Below are 20465 nucleotides of genomic sequence, written 5' to 3'. Positions count from 1 at the left end.
ATGTCACTTCCTGTCACTCCCTCACTTCACGGGAATCAATGACAGCCCCCAAATTTGCCTAGCACTGCCCATAGGGGGGCAGCCAGCTATGTCAACTCTCCTACTTCAAATTCTTGATTTGATTCAATTAAAGGCTGCTGATTGATTACATTTAAAAATAAAGTAAGAGTTCAATTCTCTCTTCACACTAGGCTTAATTCCATCCACTGAACCATCTATCTGTCCCCCCCCCCCCATACACACACACACTGATACAATTTTGAAAACCATTGTTTAGCTTTAACAGGAATTCTTTTTTTTTAATAAATAAATTTATTTATTTAGAATATTTTTCCATGGTTACATGATTCATGATTTTTCCCACTTACTCTTCCTTCCTCTCTCCCAGAACTGACAAGAAATTCCACTGGGTTATACATGTATCATTGTTCAAAACCTATTTCCATGTTATTCATATTTGCAACAGAGTGATCTTTTAAGGTCAAAGCCTTATCATAGCCCTATCGAACTACTTGATCAATCATAAGTTTTTCTTCTGCATTTCTACTCCCACAGTTCTTTCTTTGGATGTGGATAGCGTTCTTTCTCATAAATCCCTCAGAATTGTCCTGGATCATTACATTGCAGCTAGTAGAGAAGTTCGATTGTACCACAGTGTATCAGTCTCTGTGTACAATGTTCTCCTGGTTCTGCTGCTTTCATTCTGCATCAATTCCTGGAGGTAGTTCTAGTCTCCATGGAATTCCTCCAGTTCATTATTCCTTTGAGCACAATAGTAATCCATCACCAACATATACCACAATTTGTTCAGCCATTCCCCAATTGAAGGGCATCCCCTCATTTTCCAATTTTTTTGCCACCACAAAAAGTGCAGCTATGAATATTCTTCTACATGTCTTTTTCCTTATTATCTCTTTGGAGTACAAACCCAGCAGTGCTATGGCTGGATCAAAAGGCAGACAGTCTTTTAGTGCCCTTTGGGCATAGTTCCAAATTGCCCTCCAGAATGGCTAGATCAATTCACAACTTCACCAGCAATGTATTAATGTCCCAATTTTGCCACATTCCCTCCAAGATTTATCACTTTCTTTAACAGGAATCCATGTCTAATTTACATTTTTACTTTGTGATTTTGCTTGTATGCTTATAGCTATTTTCATTTCATTGTCTTCTTCAGATTTTGTGTCTTGATCTCTGTCACCATAGTAGTTTTTTGTGGTCAAGTTCTTTTTTGTGGTTGTTGTTTGCTCATTTTTCCAGCCTATTTCTTAACTTTGAACTTATGGTAAAATTGGGCTCTGTTCTTCATATGGGAAAAGGTTTATGTGTGGGTATTATCTAAGATTTCTGGTGTTTATCTGTTGCTGTTTTCAGACTTAGTTCTGTGGGTTTGGAAATTTCTTATACTTCCAAGGTAATGTGATCTGGGGAGATGTATAGTTCCTGCTTTTTTGCTTTTTTTTGGTCTACACTCTGGTCTTTATCTAGGAAAGACCCTGATACTTCACAATTGCAATTGATACTGCTCCTCAGGGTTCCTTCTTCCTTTGGACTAAGAGTAAATTTGTTACCCAGGATACCCACTCCCTCTGGACCAAAAGTGTTCCTGTTTGAATTTGAACTATGACCTATAAGTGGGCATAGGTAACGTATTTACCAAACAGCCTCTGTTCTTGCATCTAGTGCTAGGACAGGAGTCACTATAATCTCTTTCTGACCATTTGCCAGGTCCCCTTATTGTCTCAGACTTGAGAGCTCCCAAAGTCACTGCTTTTTATGTTACCACCACCTAGTACTACCACTGGTATTTTTTCCATGTGGGTTCCAAACTAGCTTCTACCTCCATGTCACAGATTTTTCCAATCTCCAAAGTTGTCTCGGGCTGAACATCTCATCCTGACCTTTGTTTGGCTCTGCCATTATAGAATTCAATTTTAGACATTTTAAAATTGTCTGGAGGAGGAGGGATGTTAGTAAAGCTGTGCTATGTGCTTCCTTTACTCTGCTATTTTGTCTCTGTTCCTTAAATTAACTCTGTGACTTTCCCTGTTATTTGTTTTTGTAATTGATCTTTTGCAATTCACATAATCTTCAAACCTCAAAATGTTTCTCTCCCTTCCCTTTTATCTTGAACTATCACTTTAGCAAACAATGGAACAGAAGAAAATAACTATTTGATATAACAAACAACTACATAGCCTGAATCTCACTGTGTATATAATGTTACACACCCATAGTCCCCTACCTAGGCAAAGAAAGAAGAAATAGATTTTTTCTGATCATTTCTTTGGGGCCAAACTTGTTTATCACGATTATAGAGTTTTGATATATTCCTTTTTTCAAAATCCATTTATTTATTATTCCTAGATATCTCAGCCTCACCTTCTCCTCCCCACATCATAGAGAGTATCTCCAGGCAAAAAGACATATATAATTGTGTCTTTTATTTTCCTGTTTATCAGTTCATTCTCTGCAGTTGGACATTCAGAAATTATTCTTCAAATATTAATCATTTATATAATTTTATAGTTCTATCACAAATATAAAGAAAACAATGTATCTAGAAAAAATAATTTCTTTTTCTTTAACACACCCCCTCCACCCATAATAGGAAAAACATGCTTGTAATCCTTGATCTAAGTGGCATGAACTAACAAATATGGGAGCTTTAAGGCTGAGTTACTGTAAATCATCCAAAGAAGGCAGAACATTTTTTCTTTTTTTAAGAAATAAATTGCTTTTTTCTTCTCGGGTTTTTAGAAAGATGATTCCCAAAGTCTCCTTAAAAACTTGGATGCTGATGTACATCTTTATGAAACTGAATCACTACCAAGAGAGAAGAGAAAGGAAGCCCAAACACCAACAGAGGAAGGAATTCTTGGGGTAAGTCTTTTTCATTTACAGAAGTATGTAATATATCTCAAATATATAACCTCATAGCTCAAAGATTATTAAAGAAACCTCCGGTGCAGAAAATTTAAAAGGAAATGAATTAGACTCTTTTTCCCTGATAGGACATTTCTAGAAGGTATGTTAATTCCCTCAAGCCACTAGAATAGTCCTTAACTGATGTTTTCTTCAATGTACCCATATTATAATAGAATTAATCTTATGCTTTCACCCTAGTATAGCAAGATGGGGAAAAAACTAGAACAAACTATTAATCATTTAAACCTTAATTATTCAATATGATAGAAGTTTGGAATTATATTTAGTGATTGCCAGCAAATAGCATTTTTAGCACTCACTTTAAAGCTGCTGAGTAAATGTTATACATAATATAAATTACATTGAGACTTTTCCCCACACAATCTTGTCTTTCTCCAACAAAATTTGAGAAGATAGTATAAGAAGATAACTCATAAAGTTAAGTGGTGATCATTAAGAGCCATCATGGGTTCAAGAACAAGTCATACCTAATTATTTTCATTTCCTTCTTCAGTAATTAGCAATGTGCCTTAAGCATTGCATGCCTGGGTTTCAGGGGAAAATTCCTTTATCTCCTCATAATATGTGAGTTAGATAACAGTACAATGAGGTGACTTTACAACTTAAACAGTAGTGATGGATGGATTTATATTAATCTAGAAGAGAGTAGGAGACAGCCCTTGGGAAAACATATTATGTGACTGTGAGAAAGTCACTTAACTCTCTAGGACTCAGAGAGAGCTAGGTGGCACAGTAGACAGAGTGCCAGGTCTGGAGTCAGGAAGAGCTGAGTTCAAATCCTAGCTAGGATTTGACATTATAAATGTCTGTCTCAGTTTCCTCATGTGTAAAACAGGGATAATAATAACACTTACCTTCCAGGTTATTTTGAGGCTATTTTTCAAGTGCTTTAGGATAGTGTCTGGTACATAGTAGGTGCGATATAAATGCTACTACTACTTTTATTAATGGAGACAATTTAACATGATGAACTTTAATAGAGATAAATATAAAATCCTTTACTTAGGTTTAAGAAGTAATTTTAGCTGAATATAAAATAAAGTCAGTCAGACAGGAGCCACCTGTGGATTAACAAAGACCCAGTTTTAAGTCCTACCTCTACAATCGAATGTAATGGATTTCTTGACTAGTAGCAATGTAATGATCCAGGACAACACTGAGGGACTTAAGAGAAAGAACACTATCCACATTCAGAGAAAGAACTGTGGGAGCAGAAACACAGAAGAAAAACAACTGCTTGATCACATGGGTCGATGGGGATGTGATTGGGGATGTAGACTCTAAAGGATCATCCTAGTGCAAATATCAATAATATGGAAATAGGTCTTGATCAATGACACATATAAAACCCAGTGGAATTTCTCATTGGCTATAGGGTGGTCGGGGAGGGGAGGGAAAGAACATGAATCATTTAACCATGGAAAAAAACTCTAAGTTAACTAATTAAATAAAATTTAAAAAAATTAAGTCCTACCTCTGACATATTCTGGCTGTATGAATCTGGATGATAGGTGCTTATAAATTCTAATTAACTGACTTAACCCTAAAATGCCTCAGGAAATTCTGTAATAGTTTAATTTTCAGAGCAGCTGTAGATGGCATCGGTCTTCTATATACATACATGTATATTATCTATGAGATAGATAGATAGAAAGATAGATAGATAGATAGATAGATAGATAGATAGATAGATAGATAGATAGATTCCTTTAATCTGTTAAAAATAAATTAAATGAAGACGAAATTGGAAAGATATGGCTTCAAAGCAACTCAAGTAAAAAAGGCAGAAGTATTTTAGTGACAAGTTAAATATGAGTCAACTGGGTTCAGGCAACTGTTCAAGAGAGAAAGTATGGCATGTTCACTGAATGTTTCCCTTAGAAAGAACTGAGTTCAAACCCTATTTTAGACACTTGATAGATAGATATGTGTCTATGGACAAGTTACTTAAACCTCTCTTTGCTTCATTTAGCCAGATGGTATAGTAGATAGAGCTCTGGATCTGGCATCAGCAAGACCTGAGTTCAAATCTAAGCATTTGACATGGAGTAGCTATATGACCTTAACTTGCATATATGTAACTCAATTCTTGTCTATCTTAGTTTCATCTACTTACAGGTATCTTAATAATAATTAATAATAATAGATTAACATCCATATACACTTAATACTTAATTAAAATTAATAATAAAATTAATAATAATGTATAACCTTTCCAGAGTTGGTGATACACATAAAATAAGGTAATATTTCTAATTGTTACAGTGGCCAGCATACATTAAGCTCTTAAAATGGTTTCTTCCTTAGTTTTCTCATCTGTAAAATGAGAATTTTGCACTGTGACCCCATAAAGTTTCTGTCAGCTCTAAACCTATGATTCTTTAGGACCCCAGTTCAAAACCTTCCTCTGAGGCTTATTAACTATGTAACCTTGAGAAAATCGTATAATCATTCTAATAAAATAATTATAATATAAATATAAAATATAATATAAATAATAAAAATATAAAATAATTATAATCATTTAGTTTTCTCATTTGAAAAAGAGGGTAATAAAACCTATAGAACCTCCTTCCCAGAGTTGCTCTGAGGCGTCAATATGTATATATTGTATATATGTATATATATACATATATATATATACATATACATGTATATAAATGTATATAAAGTGTTTTGTAAACCTCAAAGCACTATTAGGTAAACAGAAAGGCTGATAAAGCACCTTCTAAACCTGAGATTCTCCCCAATTCCTAGGAAGTCAGAAAAGTCAGCTCGTGAATGAATTACTGACCTCTGCCTGAACCACAGGAAGGTTGAGCAGGCTCTCCCTGCCTCTTAGTTAGAAAGGATTTCTAATCTGTAAGCTATTTACTTTCTCCTGAAAGCAGCCTCTCAGTATTGAGCTAATCATTGCGGGACATAAAGCAAAAGGTCTCTGCAGGTTCCAAGGGACTGATTTACAGAAATGTCAGTGATTTTTGCTTTCTGAATTGATAACTAGGATGTGTCCCTAAAAGGGGGCGGGGGGCTGGGTGAGATTCACTGGACTTTCATTAGTACCTTCTAGAATGCATCAATCAACTATATCTGTATATCCTGCTGTTCTTTCATCTAAGATTATTTTTATAATTCACTTGGAAACTTCAATAGATTTTCATATCAGTGGTGACTTTCACCAGGTCCCTAGAGATAAAGTAGTATTGAACTTGGAGTCAAGAAGACCTCAGGGTGAATTCCAGCCCATACACTTAACTAGTCCTTTAACCCTGGGCATTCCCTTAAACCTTGTAGCCCTCAGTTTCTTCTTCTAAGGAATGAGGGGGCTGAATCAGATGATCTACCACCCCTAAATCTATGATTTGCTGATGTGTCTTTGCCTTCCCAACAGAAATATTTTAGGAATGCTGTGATATCATTTCAGCTTTTTCTGATCATTTGGTTTGTTATTTATTTTAAAATCTTCATTATAGAGAATGGGGACATTATTTTTGTGGAAATTCTACACTCACATCCATGCCAACTTCATCATCTGATTTTCAAAATTACTTTTAAAAACTACATTTATATTCTAACCAGTTTTAGTAGTAATTATATTGCTTGTGTTACAAAGGATTTTAGGAGTTGTTGAACAGTGGCATGTTCAATGAAACACTGAAAAATAGTATGATTTATTTAGAAGGGCATTAGGCTTAAAGGCAGAAAATGTAGGTTCAAATCCAGTTTATACTACTGTATAACACTTATGCACATCACTTTTCTCTGGACCTCATTTTCCATTTGCAAAATGGAGTTAATATTCTGTCTTACTCATCCACACATAAATATAGTAATATAGTAATATATATATGCAATCATATAATCTGAGAGTCCAAAGGGACCTCAGTGACATCTAGTCAAACAGACATATATATGTGTGTAAGTATAGAAACATATATATGAACATGTATATATATGCATATAAACATATATGTGTACATGTAGTGTGTGTAGACATATGTGTATGTGTATTAGGCATGTATGTTGTTTGGTCATTTTGTAGTTGTATCCAAATTGAAGCCACCTGGGGTTTTCTTGACAATGATCCTGGAGTGGATTGCCATTTCCTTCTCCAATTTATTTTACAGATGGGAAAACTGAGAACAGGCCCAGCACTCTATCCACTGTATTACCTAGTTCAATATATATATTGATCGATCGATCATTGATGGATAGAGAGTGTTAAATTTTATGGTTGGACTTAATATTTAATTGGTGGTCACCAGGGATTTAATTTCTAAATCCCAAAATGAATTACTCAAGTAAATGGAATTTATGGTAGTTTATTTTACAATAGAGGGACGATATTAAGGAAGAGAGAAAGGGGGAGAGAAAGAGAAAGCTCTGGCTTCCTCTGAGCCAGGTAGAAATTCTAAGGCACCATTTAGGGGAAAGGAGTCTCAAGACTATGAGCCTTTCCCGGAGGTTCACACCTCCAGAAATGGAAAGGAATAAGTCAGCCTTTACACTCACCATGGTGACCATCTAAAAGGAAAGCAGTCTGGAGTCTCCTGCACATGCTCCTCCAGGGGTCCAGTTCCACAGCCAAGTGTCTTCACTCCAAGTCTGAGTGCCTGTCTTCCAGTCTCTCCTCAAGTGTCTATTTTCCCTCAAGCTCCATGTGATTGATTATCTTCCCGTCCAACTCCGAGTGACTGATCTCCAGTCCTTACTCAAGTGACTGTTGATCTTCACTCCAAACCTGGGCAACTGATTGATCTCTGTGTCTCTCTGTTTCCACTATTTAAAGACTGTTTTCTCTCGTGTCACCTCCCCTAATTTTTATGTCTACCAATTACAGCAGATGCGCCTCTCCAGGACTGCCCACTCTTTTACACGTGGGTCACAGACCTCCCACTGAATGTATGAAATGGATGTTCATACCTTTTGTGATTACTTCACACCTTTTTGTAGTTAGTTCATACATTTTTGTGGTTAAAATGGGTAGATCTACTTTAAATACTGGGTTTACACTTTGGGGATTAAAATCTAAAAATAGACGGGATATCTTTACAATAAAGGAAGAGCTAAGTACCTTCATTGTTACAATCAGGGGAGAGCCAAATCCAATCTTCATGATAGATTGATAGATAGATAGATAGATAGATAGATAGATAGATAGATAGATAGATAATCTCTCTATTTGGATGTGACCAATGAAGGAATTTATTTATTTTTATTATTAATATCCATAATGGAATTTGCTTTTCTGGCTTCCTCAGTGTATGGATATTGGGGAAAATTAGAAGGGAGAGAATGCAAACATGAAAATAAAATAATACTGAATTTCTAAATATAATCCCTATTCTACCTAACTCATAGGACAATGATCAAATGAAATGATAAAATTGAGCCAGGAATGAACAAAATATTTACTTTAACAAATATATATTAAACAACTACCTTGTCTGAAGTACTCTTCCAGATACCAGTTATACAAAAGCAAAAGTGAAAGAATCCCACTATGTTATTAAGTTTACAGATTTCAAGTAACAGAAACAAAGACAAAATCATCTTAAGCCAGCCTATATGAGGGGTTCTTAAACTTTTTGTTGTTATTCCATTAACTCTTCTGGAAGTTTGTTGAAACCTATGTATCCCTTCTTAGAAAATATATGTATTTTTTCATTGAATAAAATAAAATACAAAGGATTACAAAGGAAACTAGTATATGTGTGTGTTTGTGTGTGTGTGTGTGTGTGTGTGTGTGTGTCTAGAGAGAGGGGACAGGGAGAGAAAGAGAGAAAGAGAGAGATATGGAAGGAGAGATGGAGAAGGGAGGGAGGCTAGGAAGGAAGAAAGAGAGAGAGAGAGAGAGAGAGAGAGAGAGAGAGAGAGAGAGAGAGAGAGAGAGAGAGAGAGAGAGATTGAGAGAGAGATTCTCAAAACAAGTTCACAGACCTCAAGGTAAGAAGACCAGATACAGACAAACTGAGTGAACATGCTTTCTCATCCAAGTTGTGCTCATCTCACAGAGTCACAGAACCTGAGAATATGAAGAGGCCTCAGAGGTGGTGTGGTCCAAATACAGACATCTGCTTCTGCTGCAGTGCCAACTTCTGGGTTTTCATCTTTGAAACAAAGCCATACACATGCACATAACTATTCCCCAAAGACAGACCATCCAGATATAGCCAAAACCACCAGCTGGCTCCCAGATCTTAGAAGCCATATAGTTTTATATAGAATTAGAAAAAAAGAGAACTAGAACCTCTTAGAAAGGCACTCACCTTGAAAAGGTCAGACGAGGTTAAACAAGATTTGGAAGAATTCCTTTGGGTTGGCCCACACTGATTCATATCCTTCATTTACCTTACCTGTCTCCATTTTCATGTTCTCTGTCCTGCTTCAGTTAAGAGAGTTGTTCTATCAGCCTATATTGACTTGTTGACAATGACTTTATATGCTACAGCTTGTATCTGGGCAGTAAAATAATTATATTCATAATTTTTTATTGGAATAGCTCTCCAAAGCCATTTTATAGCAAGTTTCAGTTGATTTTTAAAAAAATTTCCTTCCAGCTTAATAAAAAGAACCAGTAACCCTTGCTCTTGGGTCCTAGGCCCAACAAAAAATATAATAATGAAAATAATAATTGAATAATTTTTAAAAATTAAAAGTGGAACAAATATCTGGAAAAAAACAATGGGAGACAGCTAGGTAGTTTAGTGGATTGAGAGCTAGATCTAGAGATGGGAGGTCCTGGGTTCAAATCTGAACTCAGACACTTCTTACCTATGCAACAAGTCACATAACTCCCATTTGTCCAGCCATTACCACTTTTCTGCTTTGGAACCAATATAGAGAGTCTTGATTCTAAGAGAGATAATAATAGAAAGGAAGGAAGGAAGGAAGGAAGGAAGGAAGGAAGGAAGGAAGGAAGGAAGGAAGGAAGGAAGGAAGGAAGGAAGGAAGGAAAGAAGAAAAGAAGGGAGGGAGGAAGGAAGGAAGGAAGGAAGGAAGGAAGGAAGGAAGGAAGGAAGGAAGGAACTAAGGAAGGAAAGAAGAAAAGAAGGGAGGGAGGAAGGAAGGAAGGAAGGAAGGAAGGAAGGAAGGAAGGAAGGAAGGAACTAAGGAAGCAAAGAAGGAAGGAAGGAAAGAAGGAAGGAAGGAAGGAAGGAAGGAAGATAGGAACTAAGGAAGGAAAGAAGAAAAGAAGGGAGGGAGGAAGGAAGGAAGGAAGGAAGGAAGGAAGGAAGGAAGGAAGGAAGGAAGGAAAGAAGGAAGGAAAGAAGGAAGGAAGGAAGGAAGGAAGGAAGGAAGGAAAGGAAGGAAAAAAGGAAGGAAGGAAGGAAGGAAGGAAGGAAGGAAGGAAGGAAGGAAGGAAGGAAGGAAGGAAGGAACTAAGGAAGGAAAGAAGAAAAGAAGGGAGGAAGGAAGGAAGGAAGGAAGGAAGGAAGGAAGGAAGGAAGGAAGGAAGGAAGGAAGGAAGGAAAGAAGGAAGGAAGGAAGGAAGGAACTAAGGAAGGAAAGAAGGAAGGAAGGAAAGAAGGAAGGAACTAAGGAAGGAAAGAAGAAAAGAAGGGAGGGAGGAAGGAAGGAAGGAAGGAAGGAAGGAAGGAAGGAAGGAAGGAAGGAAGGAACTAAGGAAGGAAGGAAGGAAGGAACTAAGGAAGGAAAGAAGAAAAGAAGGGAGGGAGGAAGAAAAAATAATTGTCTAACAAGATGACATGGCAACCTAGAGACACATTTTTAGTCATATATTTGTAGGGATGTTTTGGGTAGTTTTTCTTCTGATGGTATGTGATACCTAGAGCTGGAGTGAATGGAATTTTGAGTGACCAGGTGGCCTGGCATAGAAGAAGATATTGTTTAGGCTGGATTCCTATTTCTTTGAAATACACAAGACAAGGCAGGTGTGGAAAATATCTCTGGCTCTGAGTACCTACAAATGCTCCCTTGAATGCATGCCGCATATTTGTAATACCCTATTGTCTCCAGGTAGTATTTTTCAGTGGCTTAGAAATAAGCCAGTTGAAGTCAACAAACCCAGACAGTGCTTTTATTATTGACTCTATTGATAGACTACAGGGAGGTGAGCCACAGCTCATTAGCAGACAGACCATTACATCTACTTTGATAGTACAAGAGTCAGAATATGATCCAATTCAATATCTCCAAACTGGCAAGGATCTCAGAGGGGTATCTAATCCAACTTTTTCCTGCACAACATTCCCTTCTATCACAACCCCTCCAGTGGTCACAGAATGATGGCCCTTGAGATTCCTATCACAGATGGGATTCTCCATACTCTACTTAGTCCAAACCCCTTCATGAACAGAAATCCTCTTTATTGCATCCTCATTAACTAAGCTTAACTTGAAAACCTCAGCAAAAGGGATCCCACCACCTTCTGGGGGCAGTCCCAGGTGGCAGATTAATTCTGGATAGCCCACTGACTTTAGGAATTGTACTGTATTGCATTAAAGAAAACAAAGGAAGCTAGAAGCTCCAATAGAGGAGTCAACTTCAAGTACTTTAATAAACCAATTATAATTAATTCAGATATGGATAAGCACAAGGGTTTGTAAAATTTCTTTTAACAGTTTGTGCCTGCACTTTGTTTTAATAAAATTACGACTCTGGTCCTTAGATTTTAGCAACATTTAGGAAGATAACTTGGATAAGTAGAAGATGAGAGAGAGATAGAAATGGGGGGCCATGATCTAACTTTGCACGTGGCTGCACCAGCAGACTCCAGCACAGAAATTCCTTGGCAGAATGACAGAGAAAGAGATACCAAGAACATCCTGTTTCACCATTTTTATAACTTCCTGGCTCCCATTTTTCCTGCCCTCATCTCTAGGTCAAATTCAGGCTCATGTATGAAGGTAGTCAACTTACGCAGGTAGATGTCACCTGTGGGACCCCAGAATATGAGGATAAATTTCATTAGTCAATCTTGCTCTTTCTATCTACATGCCCCACCACTTTGGTGAAAGGACCTGATGTGATTGATCTCTAATAGGTGACAATAATTAACTCAAGTGTTATCTTTAAGCCAAATCATGAGAAATAAGATGGGATTTGCAGTCATTTAAAATTTTGTGTTAAAAAACTTTAAATATAATTTAATCCAAATCTCCCATTTTATAAAATGGGACCCTGGGGCCCAGTAGGGTTCCAGTAATTGTTATAATTGGAGGCCAACCTCTGCTATCTTTCTCTTTTCTTCAGGATTTATATTAAAAACAGTAGGAATAATTCAGAGAAATTCTTCACAATTTAACATGGTTTCAAACTACAATTAAAGGACAAATTAGGAGTTCAGAATTATTTGGATAGATATCTACATAATTAAAATTTATAAGATTTTTCCAATTTAGAATGAGAAGGTTGCCCCTAAAATTATCTCTTCTCTCTTCATCCATTTTGCAGATGAGGACATAAAGGCCCAGGAAAATTAAATCACTGACGTAGGGTTGTGCAAAGTAGTAAGTGACAGAACTGAGCTTTTTTGTTTTTCACTCATCATAAGTCCCACTTTTTTCCCATTGCTGTGTTTCCTATTGTTCTCTACCACTGGTATTTAAGAAAAGTTCTTACATTGAATTAGACAAAAGAGGGGCAAAAGTTAGATTTGGAGAGGATCCCAACAACAGTATCTCCATACAGCCTTTGTTGAAGGAAGGCAGCATTATTTTGTGCAAGTAAAATAGCTCCAAACCTTGGCATTAATTTCATTTCACTTTGCTGGGACTCAGTTTCTTTGTCAATAAAAATAGGGGATTGAACTAGATGAGCTCTAAATTTTTCCCCAGCTTTAGCCTTCTTCATTTGTAAAATAGGGATAATAATGTTTACATTGCCTTCCTCCAAAAGGTTATTGTAAGGAAACTACTTTTAAAAATGAAAATTTTATATAAAAGGAATTTTTATGTTTCTCAGTCTCAGTAGTAATATTTTCTGGGATCTAAGATCTCTTTTAGCTCTAAAATTTCATATCCATATCTCATTTCATATAGTAATCTCAGATCTCTTTCATCTCTAACATTCTTCTGAGTTCTGATCAAACTCTGATGTTATGTGATATTATCATTGATTCACTGGTATAATTCTTATAGAGCATTTAGAACTTCGGATTGATTAACCACAAAATGAGTGTTCTATGCAGTGTCCCAAAAAGTCTCAGTACAGTTTAGACTATTAATACCTATCTTTCCTTCCTTCCTTCCTTCCTTCCTTCCTTCCTTCCTTCCTTCCTTCCTTCCTTTGTTAAGACTACACTAAAACTTTTGAGACACCCTGTATAAATATCATTGTGGCTCTCTATTTTTTTGATTATCATTTATTTGGCATTCTCTTCACATATTCTCTTTTCTGTACGTATGTAATTAGAATAGTAACTGCTGTGTCTTTTTTCCAAAGATTTTCTTTGTCATAACATAACTTTTAAAATGAGACAAAGCCTGTGTTCTCATTTTTAAAAAATTCTTTAAAAACACTTCCTGGACCAGTTGTAAATGCTTGTTTAGACAGTCCCTTAATCTGTTCAGTTCCTCAAATATGTAGGTCAGAATACGGTCTGGCATTTTGTAAATGCATGTCAGCATGTATAGTCTCTTTCTGAAAGCTTCAAACACTGTTTTGTTCCTTTTTGTGGTTCAGGAATATGAGTCACCACTCAACAGTAACATCACAGCGTTTGCATCAAAGGCAAAAGTGGTCTATCCCATCAACCAAAAATTTAGGGTAAGTATTCAGAGCATTGTTCTATAAAGCCCCTTAGTTCAATCAATCAGATTTACAAATAAGCACCGATTAAATTTTTACCATTCTGCAGGCACTATTCTAGGCACTGTAATTATGCAAAAACTAGAGTGAAAATCTTGAGAATATAGTTTTTAGATAGATAGATAGATAGATAGAAATATATCAATATCAGTATAGGTACTGATGTTGATATACAATAGAAAAAGCATAGGTGTATACAAAAAAAGTAAATTAGATACAAGGTGATTTTATAGGGAAGACGTTGGTAGCTGGGAGGCAGGGATAAAGAAAAGCTTCGTGTGGAAGATTGTGCTTGAGCTGAGCCTTTCAAAGAGATGATGAATAGGGATTCTAAGAAATGGGAGCAAGGAAGAATTATATTCCAAGCATGTTTCACAGTCAGTACAAAGACATAAAAAGCCATGGAGTGCCATGTAGAAGGAACAATAAGAGAGATAGATTGGTTGCACCATAGTGTGAGAAAATGGTAGTATTGTGTAATTAGACTGGAAAAATCTCTTGGAGTCAGATTGTGTAGAGATTAATGCCTAGTTCATGCCCAATTCTATAAGGGATAGTAAACCACTGGAATAAAACAAGTGAGAGTGATGTGGTCTCACCTGTGCCCAGGAAAATCACTTTAGAAGCTGGATTGAGAATGAATGAAGCAGGGAGAGACCTGAAACAGACATCATTTAGGAAATTATTGTAATAGTTCATTCACGAAGTTATAAAGATTCAAATTAGAGAAGTAGATGGACAAATAGAAAGATGTTGACAGATGCAAAAGATGTTTGGCCAATCAGTCCATTATCTAACATTTATTGAACACTTTCTATGTGCTAGTACTGTGCTGAGTACTCAGAAAACAAATATGAGCAAAATAGAAATTCAGTCCCTGCCCTCAAGGACTTTACCTTCGTTTTTAAAAAGACAATGCATAAAAAAGTGCTGAAAACATGAGGGTTGTGGTACCTATGTGGGATATGGTGGCAAGTCCTGAGTTAGCAGGAGAGTTGGAAAAAGAATCAAGAAATCAGTCAAAATGGAACCCCTGGGAGAAAGGGGTCACAGAGGTGAAGAGGTGTTCTGAGAGGGGAGGGTGAGGAGTGATGATGGAGGTTTCAGGGTGAAATGGCATTTGAGACATGGTGGCAAAGTCCAGATAATCAGGAGTCAGGAAAGTACAATGATTTTTCTGCCTACTTTTTTTTTTCTCTTTTACCTCCTACATCCTAAGAAAAGAAATAACATGTGAACAGAAATAATTTTAATGAAAGGTAAATGTTGATGGGTACATATGGCATATAAAAGGGATATGTTGTTATTGGGCAGAAAGAAGTTAGGACAGGCGAAGAGAGGCAAGGATCAAGACTTTGGTCAAAGAATAGGAATCTAAAGGGCAGAAAATATCAAGACAACAATTCACCAATAAGGAACTGGGAAATAAAGCATCAGTTAGATGAGATCCATGAGTTAGAGAGAGAAAGGGAAGAATAAGAATATCAGAACCTTAATGATAGTCTAGCTTATATCGACCACTCCTACTTGGACAAATACTGTTTACCTTCTGCTTTTTCCTGAACAAATGGACAAGGGATAGAAAGTTTGTATGTACTGATGGGCAGAGAGAGACAGAGCTCCTTAGATGCTGGCTTCTCTTGATTTATCTAAAGTTAAAAAGGGTCAACAGTCCCAGAGAGTTCTAATACATGAAAGCTCCCAATTCAGTTTATATCAGGATTCTACTGTATTTACAAATAAAAACATAGGGGAAAGGTATTAGAAAATCTACTTGAATTCTCTTGAATTCAATAAACTTTTGTGTATACTCTACTAACATGTGCAGGGCATTGTATGTGCCAAGAAGACATGTAGTTTAGACAAGATCTAATACCTATCCTCGTGGAGGCCAGAGTCTGCTAGGGATTTAAGATACCAAATAGAAATATCTATAATTGAAAACATTAGAGGACAAGTCCACTGGAAAAGTATTAAAAAAAAACAAACAAACCACTGGATGAGTCAGAGGAAAATGGCCATTAGCAAGATGAGGGATTGAAGGAAGATTCCTGGGGAAAGTAACATTTTAAATGCCAAGCAAAAATTGTCTGCATTTAAATAAATAAATAAATTTAAATTAAAAAAAGAAAGTAAGGGGCAGCTAGGTAGCTCAATGGATAGAGAACCAGGTCTGGAATTGGCAAGATTTGAATTCAAATGTGACTTCAATATACTTCCTAGATGTGTGACCCTGGGCAAGTCACTTCACCACAGTTATCTTGACCTTATAGTTTTTCTGCCTAGGAACAGATATTTAGTACATATTTTAAGAAATAAGATAAAGGTTTTTATTTGAAAATAAAATAAAAGAATTAAGAAGTGGAAGTGAGAGACCATTTTAGGGATGACATATATAACTGCCTGAGGAAAGACATTGAAATCACATACAGAATATATTTAAGTGGTCAGTTCTTTATTCTGACTGAAGGAAAATGTGTACAAGTGAGTAGTATAAATCTATAAGGTAGGTTAGCAATGGGTCAAAGAAAATTTTAAATGCCAAGCAAAGATTGTCTGCATTTTAGGGTTTCTCTTATATTAGAATTAATTTGAAAAATATTGCAACTTTGATTCATGATTTAAAAACAGCTAACCAATTTGGCCAACTCAAGGAGAAAATATTAGTCCAATTATGTAATGTTGTGTTCTAGTTATTTCAATTTGATCAGCAGCACCATGTTTTTAAATAAATAATTTATAACTTTATTAAAGATCTGAATACCATAAAAAGATCAGTATTGTAGAAAATACAATGTTTTTAAGGTGGATGTAACCACTATTTTCTAGAATACTAATCAATCAATAAAACATAAAGAAGTACCAATCTGGGCTATTTAGATATGGGATAAGTTGTCTAATGAGGTAGTGAGTTCTTAGACACTGGAAGGGTTTAAACAATCACTAGATGAATATCTCTGGTAGATATTACAGAGGAGATTCCCATATTAAGTGGGAAGTTGAACTTGACCCTTAGGGGTCCTTTTAACTCAAATATTCCAAATTCTGTGACATAATGTAATTTTAGCAATTACATTAAAATGAAAGTAAAGAATTGAGAATGTAGTTAATTACAAACTGATGACTTCCCTTTTTATGTTCTATTGATTAATGGAGAGTTTTATTTTTTTCCTTTTCTGTTTTCCTAGCCTCTTGCAGATGGATCATCTAATCCATCTTTGCATGAAAATCTGAAACAGGCAATTTTGCCAAATCAAATGATGGAAGTTTCTCCTTCAAGTAGTCTTGGTTCCCTCAGCCAGGGAGACAAAGAAGACTGTAGTTCTTCTACCAGTATGCACTCTGCTATTAGTGATGACCGATTCCATGATAGAACCTTCCTTAAGGTGAATTCTTTCCCAGAGGTGTTGACCTGTGAAAGGTAAGACCCAATCTAATATAATATTCTAGGAAAAGTGATACCTGAGCGTGAGTATAGGTCTTCTACCCTATGTGATAGGGTCACCTAAGAATACTGTGGCTATATCTATGAGGCAGTTTAATTTTTATTGTTATTATTATATTGTAGTTATGTACTAATTTAATTGTGCAAAGTATTTTACAGATACCATCTCATTTTTTTCTCTCAACAACCTTCAGAAATAGGTGATATTATTATCTCCATTTTAAGGATGAAGAAATTGCCCAACTTCACATAGCAAGGAAATTTGAGGCTGGATTTGAACTTGGGTCTTCCTCTAGCAATCTATTCATAGAACCACTTAGGTAACTCAGGGTTATGTGATTCTCTTGTATTACTTGTGATAAATATTTTTATCATGATGGTAGTGATGAAGATGATCTATTTTATTTGTTTTCATGAAACCAATTCCTTTTCTTATTTATGTGTTCAATGATTTCCTTACTTTCATTTTTATTAATCTCTTCCTTGATTTTCTAGATTTCAAAATTGTTTGATGATCATTGCTTTATAGTACAATTTGAGATCTCTTATTACAAGGCTACCTTCTTTCAAAATTGTTTTAATTAATTCTTTTCATATTCTTCACATTTTTCTCTTTCAGGTGAATTTTGTTATTATTTTTCTAGTTTTATAAAATAAATTTTAGGTAGTTTGATTGGTATGGCATTGAATAAGCAAATTAATTTAGATAGAATTGTCATTTTTATTATATTAGCTCTGCCTACCCAACCCTAAATTTCTATTTTTTCTACTTGTTTAGATCTGACTTTATTTGTGTGAAAAGTATAATTCATGTGTTTGTTTTGGCAAGTGGCTTTTGGAGCTCAAAACATTGTGAACTAGCCTGTGCTGGGACTCAGGGACTAAACTTAGGCTTGGGCAGGGGCTTTGAGACCTCTCTTGGGTTTGGCAAGGGCTCCTGGCCTCACTCTGAACTTACACAGGTCAGGTGCACATGACTATGGCTCTATCATATTTGAATTGTTTCCTTCTGACTGCATGTATTATATTTTCCTTGGTCTTAGAGTCTGGGAATTTGATTATTATTGTAGAGCCACAGTTATGATTACACAGGAACTAGCAATGTCTACATTAAAGAATGAGAATGTAAGAAAAAGATAATTCTAAAAGGCAAAGGATGTAGGACTACAACCAAGAATTAAATATCCAGTAAAACTGAGCAAAATCTTCCAGGAAGGAAAAAAATCAATGTCTATGAATTATAGGAATTTCAGGCTTTCCAGAACAAAAAACAGAACCAAAAAAATTGATAACCAAATAGAATACTCAAGAGAAGCTTACAAAGAAAAATAAAAATCTTAAGGGTATCAATGAGATTGAATTGAATATATTTTCTTTTGTCTGAGAGTTTGGAAATTTAACTATAATATTTCTGCAGTATTTGGTTTAAGGTCTCTTTTAGAAAGTAATTAGTGGATTATCTTAATTTTTGTTTTTTCCTGCTTGTTCAAAGATATCAGAGCAGTTTTCATTGATGATTTCTTATATTATGGTATCCAGGGTATTTTTCTAATTGTGGCTCTGATGACTCTTAGACTATATCTTGTAAAAATTAAAATTAAATCTCAAATATTAAAATGTTATATTTTAGGAGATTTATTAATGATCATTAGAAATAAAGGAATAAGAGGGATACAAAATAAAGGCTACATGCCCATGGCTGATCAGCCTGTTGAAAATCCCACTCACCACCATTCTAGCCAAGACACCAAAGAAGATGGTACCCTCTATCTCCCTACCTAATATCCCCTGTCTACAGGAAGTATGTAATGACAGGAAGTCAGTGGGCTCCCAGGAAATGTAGTTCTTTTTTAGGGTAATAGATTTTCAATTATACAATTTCCTGGATTTATTTTCCAGGTCAGTAATTTTTCCAGTGAGGCATATCATCTGTTTTTTTCATTCTTTTGATTTGTTTGGGTTTTTTTGTTTGTTTGTTTGTTTGTTTTGGTTGATATTGTTTCCTGATGGGTTATGGATTCAATAACTTCAATTTGTCCAATTGTGATTTTTATTTTTTCCTTGCAGTTCCCTGCCTCACCTCCTATTTGGTCAATTCTACACTCTAAAGAGTTGTTTTCTTCAACATTTTGTTTGCTTGTTTTAACAGCCTTCATTTTCATTTGGTCCATTCTTCTTAGGGATTTTTTTCTATGTGTTTTTTTGCCTCCATTTCCTTTTGATCTTATTCTGGTTTTTAAGGAGTTCATCTCATTGGTGAATTTATCCTAGATGTTGAGTTTTTCCTGGTAATTCTTTCATTATTTGTTTTTTATGGCTTTTTTAAAGTTCTTCCAAAGGTTCTTTTGGGTCCTAACATCCTTTTACACTTTTCTTTTTAAGACTGTTGTCCTCTTTTGGTTGTATTTTGGTCCTCCCTGTCATTAAAGTAACTTTCTATTTAAGATCAGACTGTTTCTTTGCCTTTTGCTCATTTTTATAGTTATTTCTCCCCCCTCACCCCATTCTCTTATCTATCTGTTTATGTTCTTCTTGGGGTAGAAGGTGCACTGCTCCTAGCTTATAGAATAATCTTCTCTGGTATTTGGAGTAGGTCCCCTGCTCTGGGATCAGCTGACTCAAGCACTCTGTCATTTCACTACCTCAAGTGCTCTACTGCTACATGGGAATGAATAGGTTTCCTCCATAGCCTTTACTATGGTTGCAGAGTGGTTTAGCTTGGGCTATTCCCTACCTTTACTGCTTCAATGACTCAAGGCACTCTGCTGCTACATGGGAGTATGTAGGTACTTGTCCTCTGCTTTCACTGCTCATTTCAAGTGGCTTAGGCTGGGCTAGTGCCTTCTATACCTGTGCTGAGTGGCTTGGGCTAGGACTATTTCCATTCTGCATCTTTCTTGCCTCTGGCTAAGTAGCAGAATATTGAACCAGTCTGAGTTCTGCCAGTTCCCACAGATGTTATGTTTCCTGGACAGCTCTCTCTTCTTATTCCAGTGAGATGTGTTCCTCCCACTTTAATTTTTTTGAAGTGATTTATCCTCTCTCTCTCTCTCTCTCTCTCTCTCTCTCTCTCTCTCTCTCTCTCTCTCTCTCTCTCTCTCTCTCTCTCTCTCTCTCTCTCTCTCTTTCTGTCTCTCTCTGTCTCTCTCAGCAGTGGAGCATCCTTTACTCCACCATATTAGCGCCAAACAACAGTTATGGTGACAATAATGATGTTCTCTTACATTTGTGCAGAAGTTTAAGGATTATAAAAGACCTTCCAGTGCATGATCCCAGCCTCCCAACATCACTTTACAAC

General features: G+C 36.0%; 1 protein-coding gene across 3 annotated transcripts in view; it reads left to right on the top strand.

Moving 5' to 3' along the window:
* Nucleotides 1-20465, top strand: part of EVC (EvC ciliary complex subunit 1) — a 148021-nt gene that overhangs the window by 7886 nt on the left and 119670 nt on the right. For 2 of the 3 annotated variants that reach the window (XM_007496750.3, XM_007496749.2), the window contains exons 2-4: nt 2761-2883; nt 13597-13680; nt 16911-17143. In XM_007496750.3, coding sequence (XP_007496812.2) covers nt 2761-2883; nt 13597-13680; nt 16911-17143 — 440 coding nt within the window. The remainder of the gene's footprint in view (nt 1-2760; nt 2884-13596; nt 13681-16910; nt 17144-20465) is intronic. The other variant, XM_056802414.1, reaches the window with a different exon arrangement.

This window comes from Monodelphis domestica, chromosome 6 (assembly GCF_027887165.1).
Source record: "Monodelphis domestica isolate mMonDom1 chromosome 6, mMonDom1.pri, whole genome shotgun sequence".
NCBI classification, from domain to species: domain Eukaryota; kingdom Metazoa; phylum Chordata; class Mammalia; order Didelphimorphia; family Didelphidae; genus Monodelphis; species Monodelphis domestica.
The sequence above is the reverse complement of the archived record's forward strand: the minus strand, read 5'-3'. Positions and strand labels throughout refer to the sequence as shown.